At 43.3% G+C, this 18,811-nt stretch overlaps 1 protein-coding gene across 1 annotated transcript in view; it reads right to left on the bottom strand.

Moving 5' to 3' along the window:
• trpc5a (transient receptor potential cation channel, subfamily C, member 5a) overlaps positions 1 to 18,811 on the bottom strand; it is a 62,582-nt gene that overhangs the window by 38,204 nt on the left and 5,567 nt on the right. Inside the window, exons 4-7 of the mRNA XM_070854477.1 lie at positions 16,050 to 16,166; positions 15,847 to 15,909; positions 15,066 to 15,203; positions 14,211 to 14,417 (exon numbers count right to left, since the gene is read on the bottom strand). Of these exons, the coding sequence (XP_070710578.1) occupies positions 14,211 to 14,417; positions 15,066 to 15,203; positions 15,847 to 15,909; positions 16,050 to 16,166 (525 nt within the window). The remainder of the gene's footprint in view (positions 1 to 14,210; positions 14,418 to 15,065; positions 15,204 to 15,846; positions 15,910 to 16,049; positions 16,167 to 18,811) is intronic.

The raw sequence follows: 18,811 nt of genomic DNA, 5'->3' as shown, positions 1-18,811 counted from the left end.
TGCTCGGGTCCCTCCACTTAATTCAGCACCCGACATTAAACTACAATCTGCTATCTGAAGCCACTTTCCTGCTAATTCAATTTCTGGGCAATCTGCTTTGACCACTAAACTAAGAAATATGCTAACCGCGGCTACGCTACGCTTTGTAGCGTCGGATAATTCAATTTCTGCATGGCCTGATGCGATCTACCCTCGCTCCTGAACAAAGACACATATGATCCCAAAGCTACGCTAACGCTAATTCAATCTGCCTCTGCACGTGCGTGGAGCTTCTTCGCTCCTTTCTATTCGTCTTTGATCCTGTAAATCCTTCCCATCTGTTGCTCGCTCTTGTTTTTCTTCGTCTCTCAACATGTCTGCTCCTCTTTCCTCTCCACCCACTCACGTCTTTCTCCCATTCCTGTCAGATAGTCTGACGAGAATAGCCGCCGTGTGGTAGCTAAGCCGAAACCACTCAAGTTGAAGTCCATACATCCTTATCCTTGGGGACTTGGAGGCACTTAATGATATCAAGTGTATTTTGTTGGGAAACAGAAGTTATCGCTATACTGACATGAATGATTCCACTGAAGCGAGAAACAAGCTGTTGGAGACGACCGAGAGCTTCGTCACCTGAACCACTGAGCTGGTGGTGGACGACCAGAGGAGCAGGAGGCCCCCTGTCCCACTTCCTCATTCAGGTCGATGGTCTAAAGATTGAGGAGGTCTTTTTCTGTACAGACAGCGAAGAACCTTGAGGAAAACTTTGGATTTGTTTGATTGAAAGAAGCAAAAAACAAAGACAGATCCACTGTATGTGCTCACATTTGGCCAATAAAGCAGATTCTCCTCCTTTTTAAGATCAGTAAAATGTTATATGTGTACACCTGAGTGTGTGTGTGTGTGTGTGTGTGTGTGTGTGTGTGTGTGTGTGTGTGTGTGTGTGTGTGTGTACCCCTCTAATTGAGAACATGAGTTAGATTAATTAGAGCAATAATTCATTTGGATGTGGTGAATAAAACATGAATGAAGGTAAATATATTATTCAACTGCTGCGGCGGATTACTCAACCATACACACACACACACACACACACACACACACACACACACACACACACACACACCTGCAAACAAATAAAGTCACACACTTGAGTGGACACACTTCAGCACACAAGCACACAATCCATTTATTATTGAGACCGCTGTTAATGTATAATTTAGCAGGACTGCAGGTATCACAGGCCCACAGCCAAAAAAAAGACATTTAAATGATTCAAACACACACACACACACCTACACACACACACACACACACACACCTACACACACACACACACACATGAATGTTTCAGGGGGGTTATTGTGGGTTAAACAGGGTTTAAATGGTGAAAAGACTGAGAGACGGATCGAAACCACCGGGAGAGCAAAAATGAGGAGCGACAGAAAAAGAAGGAAGCAGAAGAGGAGAAATAAACCACAAGTGTCAGTGTGGCGCTTTGAATTTCATTTTCAGAGCCCGGATGACTAAAAGACACACCAGGAAGAGGAATGAGGGGAAAAACTGGTGTTGGAGGAGAGAGAGAGATCTGTAGAGGACTGATTTCTCATACTTTCAGATCTCGGCCAAGTTCTCTACCTCCTCTGCAGGACAGCGAGAGAGAAAGGATTTCCATTAGTGCTGCTGTGAGCATCTCAAAATGTCATTTAAAAACAACAGGTTACGACGGCTGCTTTGCAAAAATGCTCAACCGATGCGTCAGATAAATGCCTCAGTGTTACCTTAGACATAGAAGATCCTCCTGTCTTTACACAGGAGTAATTTAATAGTTAAACGCTGGTGGTGGAAGACTTAAAGGAAGCTTGGCTCCATCTACAATCCACCTACAGTAACAGCAACTTGTAGTTTCTGTGGATTAAACAAACGAGAGAGAGCTCGGTGATTAGTTTCACAGTCGAGCTAATTTTGAGTACAGCTTCGTGGAGGTGACTTCATATTTACTTATCTAAGTGTTGGCAAGACGGCTGATTAAAGTGTTTCCAGTGTTTACCGCCTTTATTTTGCTCGCTGCTGGAAACTGTGGACAGTTTTCACCTTTAGAAGTTAATAGCTTGCGATGAAAAGCGTCGACAGCCACAAATTTAAGACTGTTTTTTCCTCCTGAAGTCTATTTTACATGCATCTCTCACTTGCTGCCCTTTGTTTTCTTCTCCCGTTCCCCCAAAATAACTCCACGTACTCCCCCTCTTTTAATATCACTTTGTTCTCCCTCACCATCTCTCTCTGATTGCTGTCATTTATCAAAACGTCGCAGACTTTGTTTAGGTGTTTGCTGCTTCCTGTACTCCTCTAACTCTCTGCTTTACATCCTTCTTTACCTCCCTCACCTCTTTTCTGTCAGAAAAAAAACAACACTTTAAAAAGATGAATCGCCCACTTTTCTTCTACGTATTGTCATTCTCTCTCCTCCATCTTTTCCCTGCACAGGTTACTCGCCTTAAAAAAAAAAAAAGAGAACGAGACACAGAGGGAAATAAAACCAGGAGAAATGTATTCCACCGCCCCGCTGAGAGTGACTCACTCGTTCTTTTGCTGACTCTATTTCTGAGTTGGTCTCCTGCGTTCCACCTCTCCACCTCGCTCCGCTTTTCTTTCTTCTCTTGCTGATCATGTCTTTCCTCCACCTGTCGTGCCGTCTCCATAACCGCCAGCCTGTCTGTCTGCCTGTCTGTCTGTCTGTCTGTCTGTCTGTCTGTCGCTCCCTCCGCCATCCCCACCTCCTGCTCTCTCCTACAGGTTTTATCACCTGCTCTCCGTTTCCCGGTACGTTCCATCAAACGAAGTAAGCATTTAAAATGTCACAGGAGTGGATGCAGCCAACAGAGTCACTGTCAGGAATAATAACATTAACTATAAACTGTTCTCATTGAAATTACAACGTTAATATTCATTTAGCCCCGTCACACACACACACACACACACACACACACACACACACACACACACACTGACAGTAACATGAGGTCAGGATCAGGTTAGCGTCATCAAGTTGATTTCTAATTGGTAGATCTCGCTCAGATTGCACGGTAATCAGATTGGGATTGGAACGGGATCGGGCAAGAATTGAGTTTAAACCAGATTAAGCCTGGATCAGGTTTGGACCAGGTCTAAATTTTAGGCTCAACTCTTCAAACCGCCGAGGTCAGATCCATCAGATCCATCAGATCCATCAGATCCATCAGACGCTGCCGTTTCTCTGTCCTCACCTCTTCATTCATTCCTACTCCCCCCTCCTCCTCCTTCACATCTCTCTCTTCAATCTCTCCACCTGCTTCACCTCTCAAATTCGGCCGTCTCTCGTTCATTACTCCGCTGTCATCACCTCTCCATCACCCCTGACCTTTGCTGCCCCCCTCCCCCCTTCCTCCCCCTCTCTCTCTCTCACCTGGGAGGTGCCACAGGTTTGCACACAGCTGATCGTTACACCATCACACCCCGGGGCAATCTGACTGCAGCATGTAGCTGCTGTGCTCGTGTGTGTGGAATTAAAAACAGGGCAGCGGTTTACCTCCGGGGGGGGGGGGGCATTTAGTGTGTGTGTGTGTGTGTGTGTGTGTGTGTGTGTGTGTGTATCTACAGCCAGTTGTGTGTGTGTGTGTGTGTGTGTGTGTATCTACAGCCAGTCGTGTGTGTGTGTGTGTGTGTGTGTGTGTGTGTATCTACAGCCAGTCGTGTGTGTGTGTGTGTGTATTTACAGCCAGTCATGTGTGTGTGTGTGTGTGTGTGTGTATCTACAGCCAGTCGTGTGTGTGTGTGTGTGTGTGTGTGTGTGTGTGTGTATCTACAGCCAGTCGTGTGTGTGTGTGTGTATTTACAGCCAGTCATGTGTGTGTGTGTGTGTGTATCTACAGCCAGTTATGTGTGTGTGTGTGTATCTACAGCCAGTCGTGTGTGTGTGTGTGTGTGTGTGTATCTACAGCCAGTCATGTGTGTGTGTGTGTGTGTGTGTGTGTGTGTGTGTGTGTGTGTGTGTATCTACAGCCAGTCGTGTGCGTGTGTGTGTGTGTGTGTGTGTGTGTGCGCTCTTGACTCAGCACTAATAAACACCGATCATCAGTGCAGAGAGAGTTCCCATTAAACGACGGTCTTAATCATTAAAGGTGTTTGAGTCTGATGGCGGGGCGTTAAAGGCTCAGTACGTATATTTTCTCAACATGTGACTTGATTTTTCTTTACTTTTACTTTTCAGAGGATGGAAACAGGAAACGACTAAGACGCAACCTGACTGAAGCAAACACGCAAATTTGAGATGTGAACCTGACCTGACTTGCAGTTATGCTTCATTTATTTCTCCTTCAAAGAGCGAGAAACATTTCCTTTGAAAACAGAGGGAGGCTTTTTCAGCGGAAGGAGAAAAATAACACGTGTGGCAATAACCCACATATTTAACAGGCCGCCGACACAAAAGACAAACACACAAGTGCTTTAGAGGAGATCGTACATTGTTCCTTATAATCTAATAAAGTCTGTTGTGTCTGGATCACTATTTCTGCAGTCATGTGACCTGTCAGGTGACGCCTTTGTGCTCGTGTCCTGAACACCACAGTAAACGTTCATGGGAGCGTCAACCAGCGTGTGGACATCTAGGATTTATTTATTTGATACGAATGCACGCGCTTCCACGCAAAATGTTTTTCGCACGATCACTTCCTCAACCTTAATCACGTGGTTATCACTGTAACCATGACAACACAGGACCATTTTCATACCACTAACCACGGAGTGTTTGTGCCTAAACCTAACCGAGCGTTGCCACACCATAAGACAGATTTAAGACAGATTTTGCTTTAATGCCTCCATTTCTGACTGCTGACTGAATAAAATCCACAGGTTTCTATTTTCCTACAACACATAAACTCGTTCCTCTTTTGTCTCCTTTTCCTTCCTCTCCTCCACTCTTCTCCTCACTCCCTCTTTCCTCGATCCACGTCTCCTCTGCCTCTCCTCTTCCACCCTTTTTCCAGTTAGGCCTTTAATCAGAACTACCCAGAATGCACCACAGAGGTGCTGTGAAGGGGTATCCTGCACCTCTCTGCCAGCCAGCTGGATATAGTTCATTACTTCCTGTGTGTCAAACAGTCAATCTGAGAATTTATTTCGGATTTAAAGACCCTCGGCATGATGGGTAACCTGTGGTGTGTGTGTGTGTGTGTGTGTGTGTGTGTGTGTGTGAGCCATTTACCCATTAAGTTGGAACCACTGAGTTGAAACCCAAAGTTACTTTGCTGTTACGTAACTCCTCACACTTCAAACCTCCCTCCCTCCCTCCCTCCCTCCCTCTGTCTCTTTCTGTTCGGTTTATCAGAGGAAAGGTTGAAAGTTGGATCAATAACCATGACCACATCTACAGGGAGAGGACAGCAGAGGAGAGGAGGAGAGGAGGAGAGGGCAGAGAAAATGAGAGACGAGGAGATGAAGGAAAGGAGACAAGAAAAGGGGGAGGATAAAATGAGAGGGGGACAAAAAGGGAGAGGGAGAGAAATGATGAGGAAAGTTGAGGAGAGGAAAAATGAGAGGAGAGGAGACAAGCAAGGAGGAGAGGAAGGGGAAAGGAAACAAGAGAGGAGACGAGGAGAAGAGAGGAAGTAGGTGGGTTAGGAAGACACATGCAGAGGGACGAGGAGGAGGAGGAGGAGGAGGAGGAGGAGGAGGAGGAGGAGAAATAATGAGGAGATGAAGGAAAGAATGGAGGACAAGTCGAACGGATGACCAGGTTTCCCCGGAGACGGTGACACAAGGTTAAAAAGACGTGATGGAGCGAGGGACGCGAAGAATGAGAGGATGATAAAGGAGAAGAGTGAGCCGGGGAGGAGTGTGTGGAATGCTTGAGTGTGTGTGTGTGTGTGTGTGCAGCAGCATGTATTGATCCCACAGAGACATGGAGAGTATATTGGAGATGTAATTTGCATTGATCAGGTAGCAGAATGCTGACTGAGGATGTGCTCACACTGGCACACTCTTACAGAGAGGCAAACATGTGCACACACTCATACGTACGCCAAACACACACACACACACACACACACACACACACGGCTGGTCATGTTCAGTACAAGGTTGTCGTGTGTAATATGTATAATCGAGGTAATACAACGCCCCACTGGCGGCCATGTTAGAGGCCCCCCAGGCCTCACCAGCAATAACTGAGACTGTACCGACATGCCGGCAGCTCTATGAGGCCTCAGGCGCTACACTAAATGCTAATGTCAGCGTGCTAACAATGCTAACATACTGATGTGTAGCTGGTGTAATGTTATCAGTGTCGACCACAGCCACAGCCTACGTCACGTCTGCCGCTCACACACACGTGTGTGTGTGTTGTATATTTCCACACTGAGTTTGCCTTTGTCATAAACAATCCAATATTTCACCTCATTTCATTATAAATGTCATGTAAACAGAAAATAAAAGCACTAAATGAATGGATTCCATGCGGAGAAATGCTATAGGGCTTTTAGTTTGAAAGGGGAACAGGAAGGAATGTGCATTTATTTTTCCCATATATGTGAATGTTTTTCTGCAGACTGTGAAACTACCAACAAGTTGTAATCTTGGTTGATTTTTCAGAGTGCTGTTGATGGTGCAATTATAATTTCCTTAATATAAAATGGTAGTATTTTTGTAAACTAACTGCAAAAACTCTATGAGTATTAATATGTATTATATACTGTTAAATTAGTATGTATTCCTATTGATTAGTTTAGAGTCTTAGCATGCTAACATTTGCTAGCGCAGCTGAGGCTGTGATTCACATCATTCATCAAATTTTCCAACATCAAATGCAGCGATATATTTATGAGTTTGCAGACGCAGCATTTATGTATTAAGACATACATTTAAATCAGAATTTGCAACAATAGTCTGTGCAATTACTTAAAGATGCATTAATGTGTGGAAGCATATGTGTGTGTATATAGTTATGTGTGTGTGTGTGTGTGTGCGAGAGCAAACGGTGTGATTTCCTGCAGGAACAATAAAGAGACAACAAAGGATGTGCAGGTCTCCGTTTTCCATCACACACATTATGCAGCATTATGTAATTTGCTCTAAGACATGGTGAAATGTTGGTGAAACACCGTGGCAGCACTTAGCGTGCGACACCTCGACCTTTTTCGTAGACAAACATACACATCAACACACATTTGCATGCAAAAAGAACATGAAACACACACACACACACACACACACACACACACACACACACACACACACACACACACACACACACACACTACAGATGAGGAATAAGGGAACAAAGCAGGCAGCTAAGAGGAGGTTATCCAGAGTGACAAACAGACGAACGGAGACACAAAAGAGAGATGTGCAAAGGGTAAAAACACAACAGAGTCAGCGAGAGATAAGAAGAAGAGAGACTGAGAGGAGAGAGAGAGAGAGAGAGAGAGAAAGGAGGGTGAGGATGGAGGGAAAAGATGAAAGGAAAGAGAGGGGAAGATGTAATATTAATTAATGAGAGGCAGAAGGAGGGAGAAAGAAAGAAAGATGGAGAGGAGGGAGAGGTCGCAGTACGTGGAGGGCTTACGTAAGAGTCCTGACAGCGTTCGTCAGCGATCTCCTGAGACTGCGAAGAAACATCTGCATGTTCACACACACACACACACACAAGGGCATCTGCAGAGGCTAATGTGGCATCTGTGTGTGTGTCAACATCTGGCGTTGTCATGGCGTCCAACGTCCTTTATAACCACGCCGGCTGCTCTCTTCGTCTCTTCGTCCTCTCACGACAAAATTAACTTCAGTATAAGTAAAAATGTTAAACTCCTGCAGTTTCAGACTTTTCTGTTCATTAAATCAAACTCTTTATTCATCTCTTGCACTGCAGTCTAACTTTTATTCTTGTAATTTTATACCTGCTTTATTCTATTTCAGCATTTTATTTCTCTTGTGCCTCTGCTTTTTTTGTATTTAAATGTCCTTTTATAATGGGTTTTATGTGTTTCTTTTGCACTCTGTCACAATGCTTTTTAATGTTTTATGTAAAGCACTTTGAATTGCCTTGTTGAAATGTTCCATACAAACAAACTTGGCTCGACTTTAAAAGGACGAACGGTGAGGTCGTCTTGGTCCGAAATGGACGCATCAACAATCATCTATGAACAAATCTGTGATCTTTAGGAATAAATTGATTAAAAGAATAGAGAGAAGATCCAAAACTATTCTTATAAACAGAAGATAATAGTAAAGAAAATAAGCTTTTGACCCAAAAATATTTCCAAAATCCAAAAAGTAATTGTCATTCAGTGACATTAAACTTTCACCGACTTTACTGAAACGTTTTGTCCTACAGTGATTTTGATGAACCACTTTAATTCTTTAACACAGTTCAATGTAATAATAATAATGTAATAATAAAGTGTTTTAATAAGTCACAGAACTATTTTATCCTGTTTCTTATCTGTGACTATCTTTACATGGCTGATAACAAACATACATATGCTTTGGTTCAGGGAAATAAATAAAAATCAAATGTAGATATTGCCACAGTTTTAAGAATTAAATACAAAACAAAAGCAAAATGAATTTGCTTTTAAACTTCCACGATGTCTCAAGAGCGTAACGCACATACTGATTATAAATGTATCAATATAGCTAACTTTTAAAATTAAAAAGTAATTAGGGAAGCAAAAGGCACCAGACAAGTGTGGTTATTTTAGCGAAAGGATTATCAGAGAGCCTATGATGTTAAAAGGCATAAACAATTGGCGTCGTTAATTTGCAGATGATGTGATCTTATTTTCACATAATCTTACTAGAAGTTGGCAAACATGTATAACCTGTTTTTGTTAATGGTAACCAGCTGGTTAGAAGTATTTTATTTTTAATATTAGCTTTCATTCGTTATCAGAATAGTAAGTCGCAGCTAAGACACAGTCAGTCTAATGAGATATTAAATATTAATTTCTTTATTACTTCATTAATTTCTTTGCCTTTTGTCCTTCATTCACCCTCATATTTTTTCATTTTACTCTTAAATAATGCTCTTCCTCCTGATCACCAACGTCTCACTCCACCGTCTTCGTCTCTCAGGAAAATAATTCTAAACATAAATTTGTCGGTGTCTTTCTTCTAAAATCAAACATCCCCCACTGTCCTGTGTCTCTTTCTCACTCTTCCCATCTTTCCCTCTCCCTTTCTCCGTCTTTCTCTCTTTCCATTTGCTCCCGTCTCTGTTTGTGTGTCCTCCTCCGTCTCTGTTCATCTTTCAGCTTTCCTCTAAGCGTCTGTGTCTGTCAGTTCAGCGACTTTTATTGGCACGAATGCTTATGTGAGACGACGCTGCCAAACAAGATTCACATTTGTCGGGGCATCTGCAGGCTGCAGAGTTTTTAAAGCAACCAGGATTTGGACATGTGTTCATAACAGAGTGTTTGATTGCTCAGAGTTCATGAACGAGTATTTGAAAGTTTCCTGTATCAAAAATCTAAATCACACTATATAATATATCCTGGCTGAAGAACATGGAGTACCCCACTGCCTGTCTCTCTGCCTTAGTGGCAGATACATATTTTTTGCACCTTCATCTTTCTCTCTCCAACTAACCCTCCATCTCCTCTTCACCTCTCAACAATTTGAGAATGTCTTATTAAGCACTGACAGCTCTCTCTCTTCCTCCTTGCTCCCTTTTACTTTACTTTCCAACTCCTTACATCTTCCCATCGTGCTCCTTATTTATTTCCTCCTCCTCCTCCTCCTCCCTCCCTCCTCGGTCTAAATTTGAGAGTGTGTTATTTTAAGGCTGGAGTCGCTCCTGCAGTCTCCAGAACGCCACGGGATGTTTTGAAAAATAAGACTTTCTACTTTCTGTATGAGTCTTGCTCAAAGGACTACTCTGCTAGAGTTGCAGCCAATTATACCTCCCAGCAAGGTGTAGTAGATGTTAGCCCCCTTCAGTGCAGGCAGACAGCAGAAAAGCAGACCGAGTTCCTCTGAGTCTCTGCGACTCACATCACAAGAAAGCATGACAGGTATTTAATTAGTGTATTACTGTCTAAAGTGCGAAATAGAGAAGAAAAAATGTATGACCGGTTGTTGGGATGACAATGATTTCCTTTAATGAGGTGGATGGTGGGTATAGAAGGCAACCAAAGATCAAGGAGTCCAGCTAATGGTAAAATTAGGCAGCAGAAACATTATTCTGACTTTCTGTCAATACAGAAAACACACCATGGCCTTAACTGCATAAATATCCTTGGCTACACTGACGAGTCACTGCTGAAGTGCTGCTTAACCACTTGTTGACTTGTTTATAGTCAAGGTTTTGCACATCTATCAATTTATTGTTAGCTTTATTAGCTGGTAAATATACAGCAACACACAGAGGCTAATGTTAGCTAGCACAGTGTCAGCTAGCTGAATAACACACTGCCGCAACTCGCCAGTGTATTTTAAAATGTGTTAGTCGGTAAATAAAACGGTTATGGCGAAACAAAAACATACGATTGGTTGACGCTTCGTGGCGTCATTGGAGCACTGAAATAAGCTGAGACCAGCTCAACTTTATTGGCATCATGCCACACCCATCACACAGCGACAAGTGTTGGGCGTCAGTTTCCATTGAAAATGACTTTTATGACAACACTTTAGACACCTCGCATTAGAAATAACTGTGGGGGCAGCATTTACTGTCTGTGTTCAAACAGAATTAGAGACAATCAGCAGATTCATAGATTGGTTAGTCCACAGGTTCAAAATGTATTTTACCCTCCAAGCACTGTGTTATCTGTGTAAAATACACACAGGGATGAACAAAATACTTAAGCCAGTGGGGAAATAGTGTCAGCGCTGCTCACACCTGTGAGGACTAGAAAATGTTCTGGTCACTAAGGAGTTGATGTTTAAGCTGCACATTGAGTTATCTACCTGGAGCTTCTTTTAAAGTTATCAATTTATATGCTAATTTCTTCAGTCATCTCTCCCTCTGCCGCTGCCTCCTCACTAAGCCTGACTACATTATGTTAAATCATCACCTCTGTCACTACCACACAAGGGCAGGTAAGCAGTTTCCATGCTTCTCTTCATCACTTTCACACATCCCACCCACCGCAGTGTTCTCCACCGAAACTACTCAGGGCAGCGAGGTAAGACACCCGTTATTGCTCCATCTATCCTTCACCTTCGTCCACCACACCAGGGACATAACGTTCCTCCTAAATCTTCACCGCTGTCACCGCTGTCTGTTCATCCCTCCATCCTACTAAATCTGTGTGGAAAAGCACTTCTCTTCCAACTTTTCCTCTTCATCTTTTACTGCATCACCGCACCGTCTCCCGTTCTCTCTCCTTATCGATGGCTCTAACGCTGAAAGTGAAATTGTCCCTATGTTTAGTCGATGTGCTCCAACTCTGTTTGCACCTCAAACTGTTCAGTGGGACGGCTTTTTTGCTCCATATAGTGTTTGAGCCAAAGTTCTTACATGGGTGCATAGCATGACCTCAGTTAGCATAGTAACCTACACACAACTAGCATGTTAACCTGCCAGTGTGCTGCATGTAGCCTATGTGACACCCAACATACTAGCATGTGAACACATACGGTTAGATGGTTAACGTTAGCACAGTTAGCATATGAAAAATAATGTGTGTAATCTTTAGTATGTAATTAGATCATATTATCAATGAAAATGTACCATGCAGCCCAATTCGAACTCAAGTGGGCCGGACCAGTAAAATCACAGCATAATAACCTTTAAATAACGACAACTCCAAATGTTTCCCTTTGTTTTAGTGCAAAAAAGTGCAAGTACGTTCTGAAAATGTTCACATTTAATGAAGTATCTTTTTACAAAACAGATAGGGCCGGATTGGACACTCTGGTGGGCCGGTTTTGGCCCGCGTGCCGTATGTTTGACACCCCTGGCACTTTATCATAAATTATATGGCGGCTTTTGCTTGAGAAATTGGCTTATTAAATTTAAAAGTGTCACCTTGGAATCAATGTTGACGCTGTATTGAAAAATGTCAATGAACTTTACCCGTAGGACTATTGGACGCAGGCTTTTTAATTCCTAATAATTTGAGGATTATTTTGATGGTGTGCAGCGTAACCTCGTGTGTGCAAAGAAATAAAAGCTGTGAAAACTCTTCTGTCTAGTACAGACAAGTAAAGATCCTTACATCTTTGTCCCTGTGATCTTCCCAACCCAGGATGAGAAAGCATGTCGCTAGTCGGTCTAGCACTCCTTCTGTCTATCTTCCCTCTTCAGATCTACACCTGTGTCACCTCTCCTCCTCAAGGGAGAGAAAGCACTCCACTTCCTGCTCTTATCTCCCTGTCTCCCTCAATCCATCCACATATCATCCCGTGGCTGCTGTCATCCCTCCTTCTCCACCCCTCGCTCCGTCCCTTTCACATCCGTCTTGGCAGCATCCTTTTGTCGCGGAAAGCTGGAAACAGCAGGGAACAGACAGGCGGACGGACGGAGAGACAGACACCGCCTTGGGGTTTTCTAACTCTGTTTCTGTCTCTGACTCCATCCCATCAAATCTCCATCTCTTTCCCGCTCATGCGCTCGCTCCAATCCCTCTGGCTCTCTATTCTTCTCTCTTTCTGTCCCATTAAATCTTGTGTTTGCTCGCTTTGTTTCCCCTCACAGTTGCTCCAGCTCATTATCTCGCTCCGTCCTAAGATTTCCCTCCCCACCCTTTCCAAACCTCCCTCTTTTTTTTTTTTACCTGCTCATCAACCCTCCTTTCTGTGCCCATTGCGTGCATCCTCTTGCATTCTCACCCTCCTCGGACAAATCCCATGAGCAGCGCAGCAAAGTCCCTCAATTTGGTCCAAGATGAGGAAATGTTGTGCTGTGGGACTGCATGTGTAAGTGTTTGTGTTTTAATATGCCCATTATGTCCCTTTACCACTGAGGTTGTGCCATATGATGTACATCACATATGGACATATATTATAGACATATAAAACCTTTAAGATATAGGATAGATTATAGGAATATAGGATGTGTTATATATAAATGAAATCAGAATATTTATGTTTCCATATATGACCAAATACTGGTGATAGACATATATATCTCTGTTCTTGTTCTGTTGCATGGACGTATTATCAATGTTTACATTCAGGCTCGACACAGACAGTTAGCGTATATGTAAAATATATAAATCCCACATATGCTCATATATAAAACTGAATTTGGATGTACAGTACATGTCTTAAATACAGTATATCACATATATGGCGCTTTCATAAATGCATATATATTAAATTTCCATATTTTCAACACAATGAACCGCAATGCAAATAAACAATAATTAACTGTAAACCTAATGTGCTAAAATTAAGCTGTTGCAGCTGTTGCTTGTTATCAACATTTAGCATGTTTGCACGATAAATGTTGAGTTTGGTGTATGATATTAGACACGATAGCATGTTGAGCACAGATGGCATAGCATGCAAACAGTTAGCATGTAATGTTTAGTATGGAGCCTTCAGGGCACTGACGTGTGGAAACACATTTACATGCTAACGTGGTCAGAGCTCATCTCTGCAGACCCCTCACACCCCGAACTCCCACTAGCCTCAGAGTCTCAGGATCCACTGTAAATAGTCCCACCCCCCCTGCACATATGCAACTTTTGCACTACTTTCTTGCACTGCAATTCTGCACTACGCCTACCTCCACTGTATATACTGTTGTCAAAGAGTTCTATATTGTTTATATTGTCCTGTTCTTTCCTTCACTGTACATAGAGAGTCAACTTTCACCAAGTCAAATTCCGTGTTTGCCTGTTCAAACTTGGTCAATAAAGTTGATTTGATTTGATTTGAGAGCTGTACAAGCTGTAGTGACTTCAATAACCCTGGATCCATGCTGCAAGAGTAAACTCATATAATGGTATGTGATAACCAACCTCCACACCAGTGAAGATGCACATAAGTACGTGAAGCACACACACACACACACACACACACACCTACACGGCTTACTATACTCGACATCATGGCTGCTGTCAGGTGAACAATCTTCAAAAACCTTCTTTAAAATGTCAACTTCCCTGTAACCAGGGAGAACACCGATGGCGGTGCATTTCTGGGCTCCTCTAAAGTGGTTTTGAGAGCCTTGAGATTTTTTTTTTTTGAAAACATGTCAGGAAAATAAACCAAAATCAAAACTGCACTCAGTCTCCAGGCCGAGTCCCTACCTCTTTCTGATGGTATTTGATGGCCAGCTTGAGCTTGGCCAGGTCGTGGCACTGTCTGGGGTCCAGCTCCTCGCTCTGGTCGTTGTCTCTGTGGTTCAGGATGGTCTCCAGCTCTCTAGAACTCCTGGCCTGGTCCAGGAGGTCTTTGGCGAAGCGTTTGCACTGCTGAGACAGCTCCTCGTACTCCTGACGAAATTCATTCTCCACCTGAGGAGAGGACGTCAGTCCAGGTTAAGAAAGAGGAAGGAAACCTTTCTGATGTATTTATGAATCTATAAAGGCACCAGGACTTTGACTTTAATGTCTCCATCTCCGTAGAACTACTGGTCAGGTCTGAAAGCTCCCTGTGCTGCTTCATGTTCTCAAAAATAAAAGTATCACTGACACAGAAGTGCATCTGAATCCTTTATGGTGGAGTTGCTCTTGAAAAAACATATTCTTAGCCTGAAGGAATCACTAAAGAGTGATTGATTGTGATTACAGTGCTAGAACTTACTGCTAAAATGGAGCTAAACAGTCGCTTACTGTAATAGCACAACATCAGGAGACACTTAAGGAAAATGAGCAGCGTAAATAATATGTGATACTGCTGCTTCCACATCGGTTTTAACAGCCCATTAAGTTTAGCATGTGGCCTCCCTCCAGTAGAGTTCACTTGAGTGCTCGGAGAATCGATGCCAAGGAGGACCGAAGCCACTCTGAAGGCTCCTGGTGGTCCCGCTCTTACTGTGTCTCGTTTAATTTGACAGTAAGGAAATAAAAACGTGCAGAAACCATGAGGTTGATCCTGCCCTGGTCACTGAACCCTGCACGGCGAGCAGAAAAATGAAAAGAGGATGTCCTGGATGTCCGTACCTTGCTGAGCTCTTTGAGTTCCCAGCCCAGCCTGAAGGCGGTGAGGATGGGATCCTCACTGGACAGCGCGATGAGGGAGGGCGAGGCCAGAGCCTTGTAGATGTTGAGTCGTGACCGCGAATGCCGAAGACTGTCGACCTACAGAGGGAGGCAAAACAAGACGGGGAGGGAGGGTTGGTTTAAAGCCGAACTCTGACCTGCAGGCTTCAGAGTAAACTGGCTCTGTGCTGAGCTTCTTTACTTAAGAAGAAGAACCAAAAAACACTCCATAACAAGTAAAAGTCCTGCAGAATTTACTCAAAAGTTTAGTCTAGCTTTGAGGACATCAGCTCTCATGTCTGAAATAATAAATAACTATTAATAGCGATGCATAAATAGGATTATTTCACTACTGTAGGTTGTTTTTCCTGCTTTATATACAGTTAAGTACAGTAGTTTAGTGCAGTGGTACAAAAAATGTACTCTTAATAAATAGAATAAAATATAAAATAAACCAAAACTGTACCAACTGTAGATTCCTTATTTACAACAAATTAAAATGCTGTTTTCTTCAGTAGGATCAAATAACAACAAGAAAACTGTGTGATTAACATTTTACAGCGCAGCAGAAAGATTAATTAGAGAGTAGAGGCAGAAAATACGGAGGAGAGGATGCTGATTTATGGCAGAGGAAACGTAAGGTATCTAATCATTTAAGGAGAGACGTGTGTGTGCTAGACGGGAGTAATTACTGTATATCCAAACATTGATCTCCTGCACTGCGAGGGAAACGCTCACTTACCTCTGAGCTGGAAACACACTCCACACAGTCACATCGGATCTGGTGTGGTCTGGGGATGGTGACCTGCACAGAAGAGCAGCACAATAAAGGATAAATCATCACGGCTAAACATCTAATTAATGAGATGCATGAATTAATTCCTCATTTAATATTTAGCAACCCAAACTAAAGCTGAAAACATGCACAGAAACCCGTGTAGCCACCTTCTTCTGGACGAGGAGCTTGATGATCTCGTAGTTGTTGGTGTGAGCAGCGAGCATGATGGGAGTTATGTCCGGGGTGAACTCTGAAAACTGACTGTCCATCATCAGCGAGGGGACCTGGAGGGAAACACAGGAGGAAAAAAATAATCCAGTGTCCGTCTCATGTGTTGGTTAAAGCGGCTCTACTGAGCTCTTACTGAGGAACAACTCAAAGCAAAAGACAAATTAGCCCAACGATGAATCAAATTAAACTCGCTGCAATCAGATTAAAACAAATTAAATGAGTCTAATTCACTCAACAAAAGAAGTTTGCATTTCTTTAAAGGCACATCCTCCCCAAAACTCATTATATCCTTTATCGACTTATCTTTGAACAGCTGCTGTAGTTTAAGAGAAAGACTTCCAAGTGAAAACCAGGAGGTCTGTCATTACCAGACGGGAGTTTAAAGACCCACAGCAGTGGTTTCTCATTTGTTTGAGCGCGTTTACTACAAATCAGGCTGCTGTGTTTTACATATTTGGATCTGCTTTCCTTTCCAAGCAGCCATTAGTTCCCATTCACTTCCATACAGAACAAAAATCTATCAGCAAACTCTGTAACACTGCTTATAGCACGTAATCAATATTCCAGTGAATGGGAGCCGATGGCTGCCTGGAATGGGGGGGAATAACAGGAAAAGGGAAGTGTGCATGATTTTCTAGTTGGTCTCTGTTATGAATCCTCTAGTTTTTCAAAAGAAAAACAGAAAATGAATGAAAAAAATTTACGTTTAGTGGATTATAAAGGTGTATACAGAAATGTAATGTAAAAAAATTTACCAAAAAAATAAATAAATACAAAAATAAGAGAGTTCAATTAAGATTAAAAGTGAAAATGTGCCTGTGTGTTATAAAACATAAACCCTATGACACACACACACACACACACACACACACACACACACACTCCAGGACATCAGATGGAGTGAGATGAGCAGACTTGAGGAAGAGGAGGGAACGAGGGAGGAAGAGGAGGGAACACGTGTGGACTCTCTTTCATCTCTCAGAGGGAGAACGAAGCAGAGTGCCTTCTTCACTCTCTCACTCTTTTTCACTCCTCACCCCCGTCTTTTTCCACCTCACCGTCTCCCACGTTCTTCCACCCCCCCCCCCCTCCCCCTCCGCTCCTCCGCTCCTCCGTCTACCGTCTCCTCTCCTCCCTTTACACCCTTCTCCTCTTCATCGCCGGTCTCTTCCATCTCGCTCCTCGTCTGACCTCCTGCCATCTTTGTTTTTCTACCTGCTTCCTCTCCTCACGTCTCTCCCGTCCTTCTGATCCTCTCTCTCTCCCCCTCCTCCTCCCCCTCCTCCTCCTCCTCCCTGCTGCCAAAACCTTTTTTCTCATCTGATCTCTCTCCTTCTCTCTCTCTCTCTCTCTCTCTTATTTTTTTATTTCCCTGGCATGATTTTTCCTGGAGTGTGAGAGCAGCTGCCACAGGCTGGCCATTACTGACTGATGAAACACACACACACACACACACACACACACACACACACACAGGTAAACATGGACGAACTCACACAGCTAACTGGCTCCATGTGCATCTGTTAATGTATTTTTTGAAAAAGGACATGATCCAAGCGGACCGGAGGACAGTCGGGGCCCCATCCAAACAGAGCCGAGGACAATTAGACCTGACCCAACATGCAGACAAGCGGAACAGGCCTCAGAAGAACAGGTCGACATTTCGGGAAATAGACTTATTCGCTTTTTTTTTTTTTTGGTGGAGATCAGCAGTAACGTCCCTGCTGGTTGCCTGGCAGATGCCGAGAAACAGTCCCCCACCCTTACAGGGTTCCACATATACAGATATAATGTGCAAATGAGTGAGTTTAATCTTTCTGCTCCTGGTCTTAACGCTGAGCTGTGGCTTTATATTTAACAGACAAGCTGAGAGCGGACTTGATCTCCTCCGCCGACCTCCACCAGTGGGTCCAGTTTGGTTTTTTTTACTTCGGCAATGAGCGGAAAAAAGCCCGAGAGGATCTGCTGACTGCAGATCAGCTCTTCAGGTCACATAAAAGAAGCCAATAAAGAGTGAAAATACAGAGTTTGTGTTGCAAATCATGTTTTTCTCATCAGATTGTTTTGCTTTTTTTGTGCCATTGATTTTTTTCTTACTTCTCAGTTTTGTTTTAAGAAAAAAAAGTAAATGCAGAAAATTCAAATTTACACAAAAATCGAACTTTTGTTTCACACACACACACACACACACACACACACACGCTTAATCTTATTTCACACACTTCACACATCAAAGGAAAGTGTGAGAGGGAGCCTGCAAAACCTTCCCTCATCTGCATATCTCCCTCCCTCCCTCCCTCCCTCCCTCCCTCCCTACCTATTTCTCACACTTCCTCTCTCCGTCACTCCTGATGTCCCTTCGCTTCTTATTCCTTTCGTTTCTCTTCGTGTCCTGCACTCTTTCACTGCTTTTATCCTCTTTACACGCTCAGAGCAAAGACCTTCAGATTTCACCCGTCTTTCCAAGTTTCATCTTTTCCTTCCTTCCTTCCTTGCTTCCTTGTACTGCTGCCTCACTCCTTCCATTGCTAGTGAGCAGGTGATGTAGAAAGCTGCATTTGCTCGAAGTTAATCAGAGAATAGGTGAGGAGAGAGGGACAGATGAGAAAGGGAGTGAGGGGGGGAGGATGGACAGAGAGAAGGAGAGGTAATAAAAGAGAGAGAGAGGGGGAGTCAGACTGAGTCAGATGGAGAGAGA

The sequence above is a fragment of the Pempheris klunzingeri genome, chromosome 23, assembly GCF_042242105.1.
Source record: "Pempheris klunzingeri isolate RE-2024b chromosome 23, fPemKlu1.hap1, whole genome shotgun sequence".
Taxonomy (NCBI): Eukaryota; Metazoa; Chordata; class Actinopteri; order Acropomatiformes; family Pempheridae; genus Pempheris; species Pempheris klunzingeri.
This window is presented reverse-complemented; position numbering and strand designations above follow the sequence as displayed.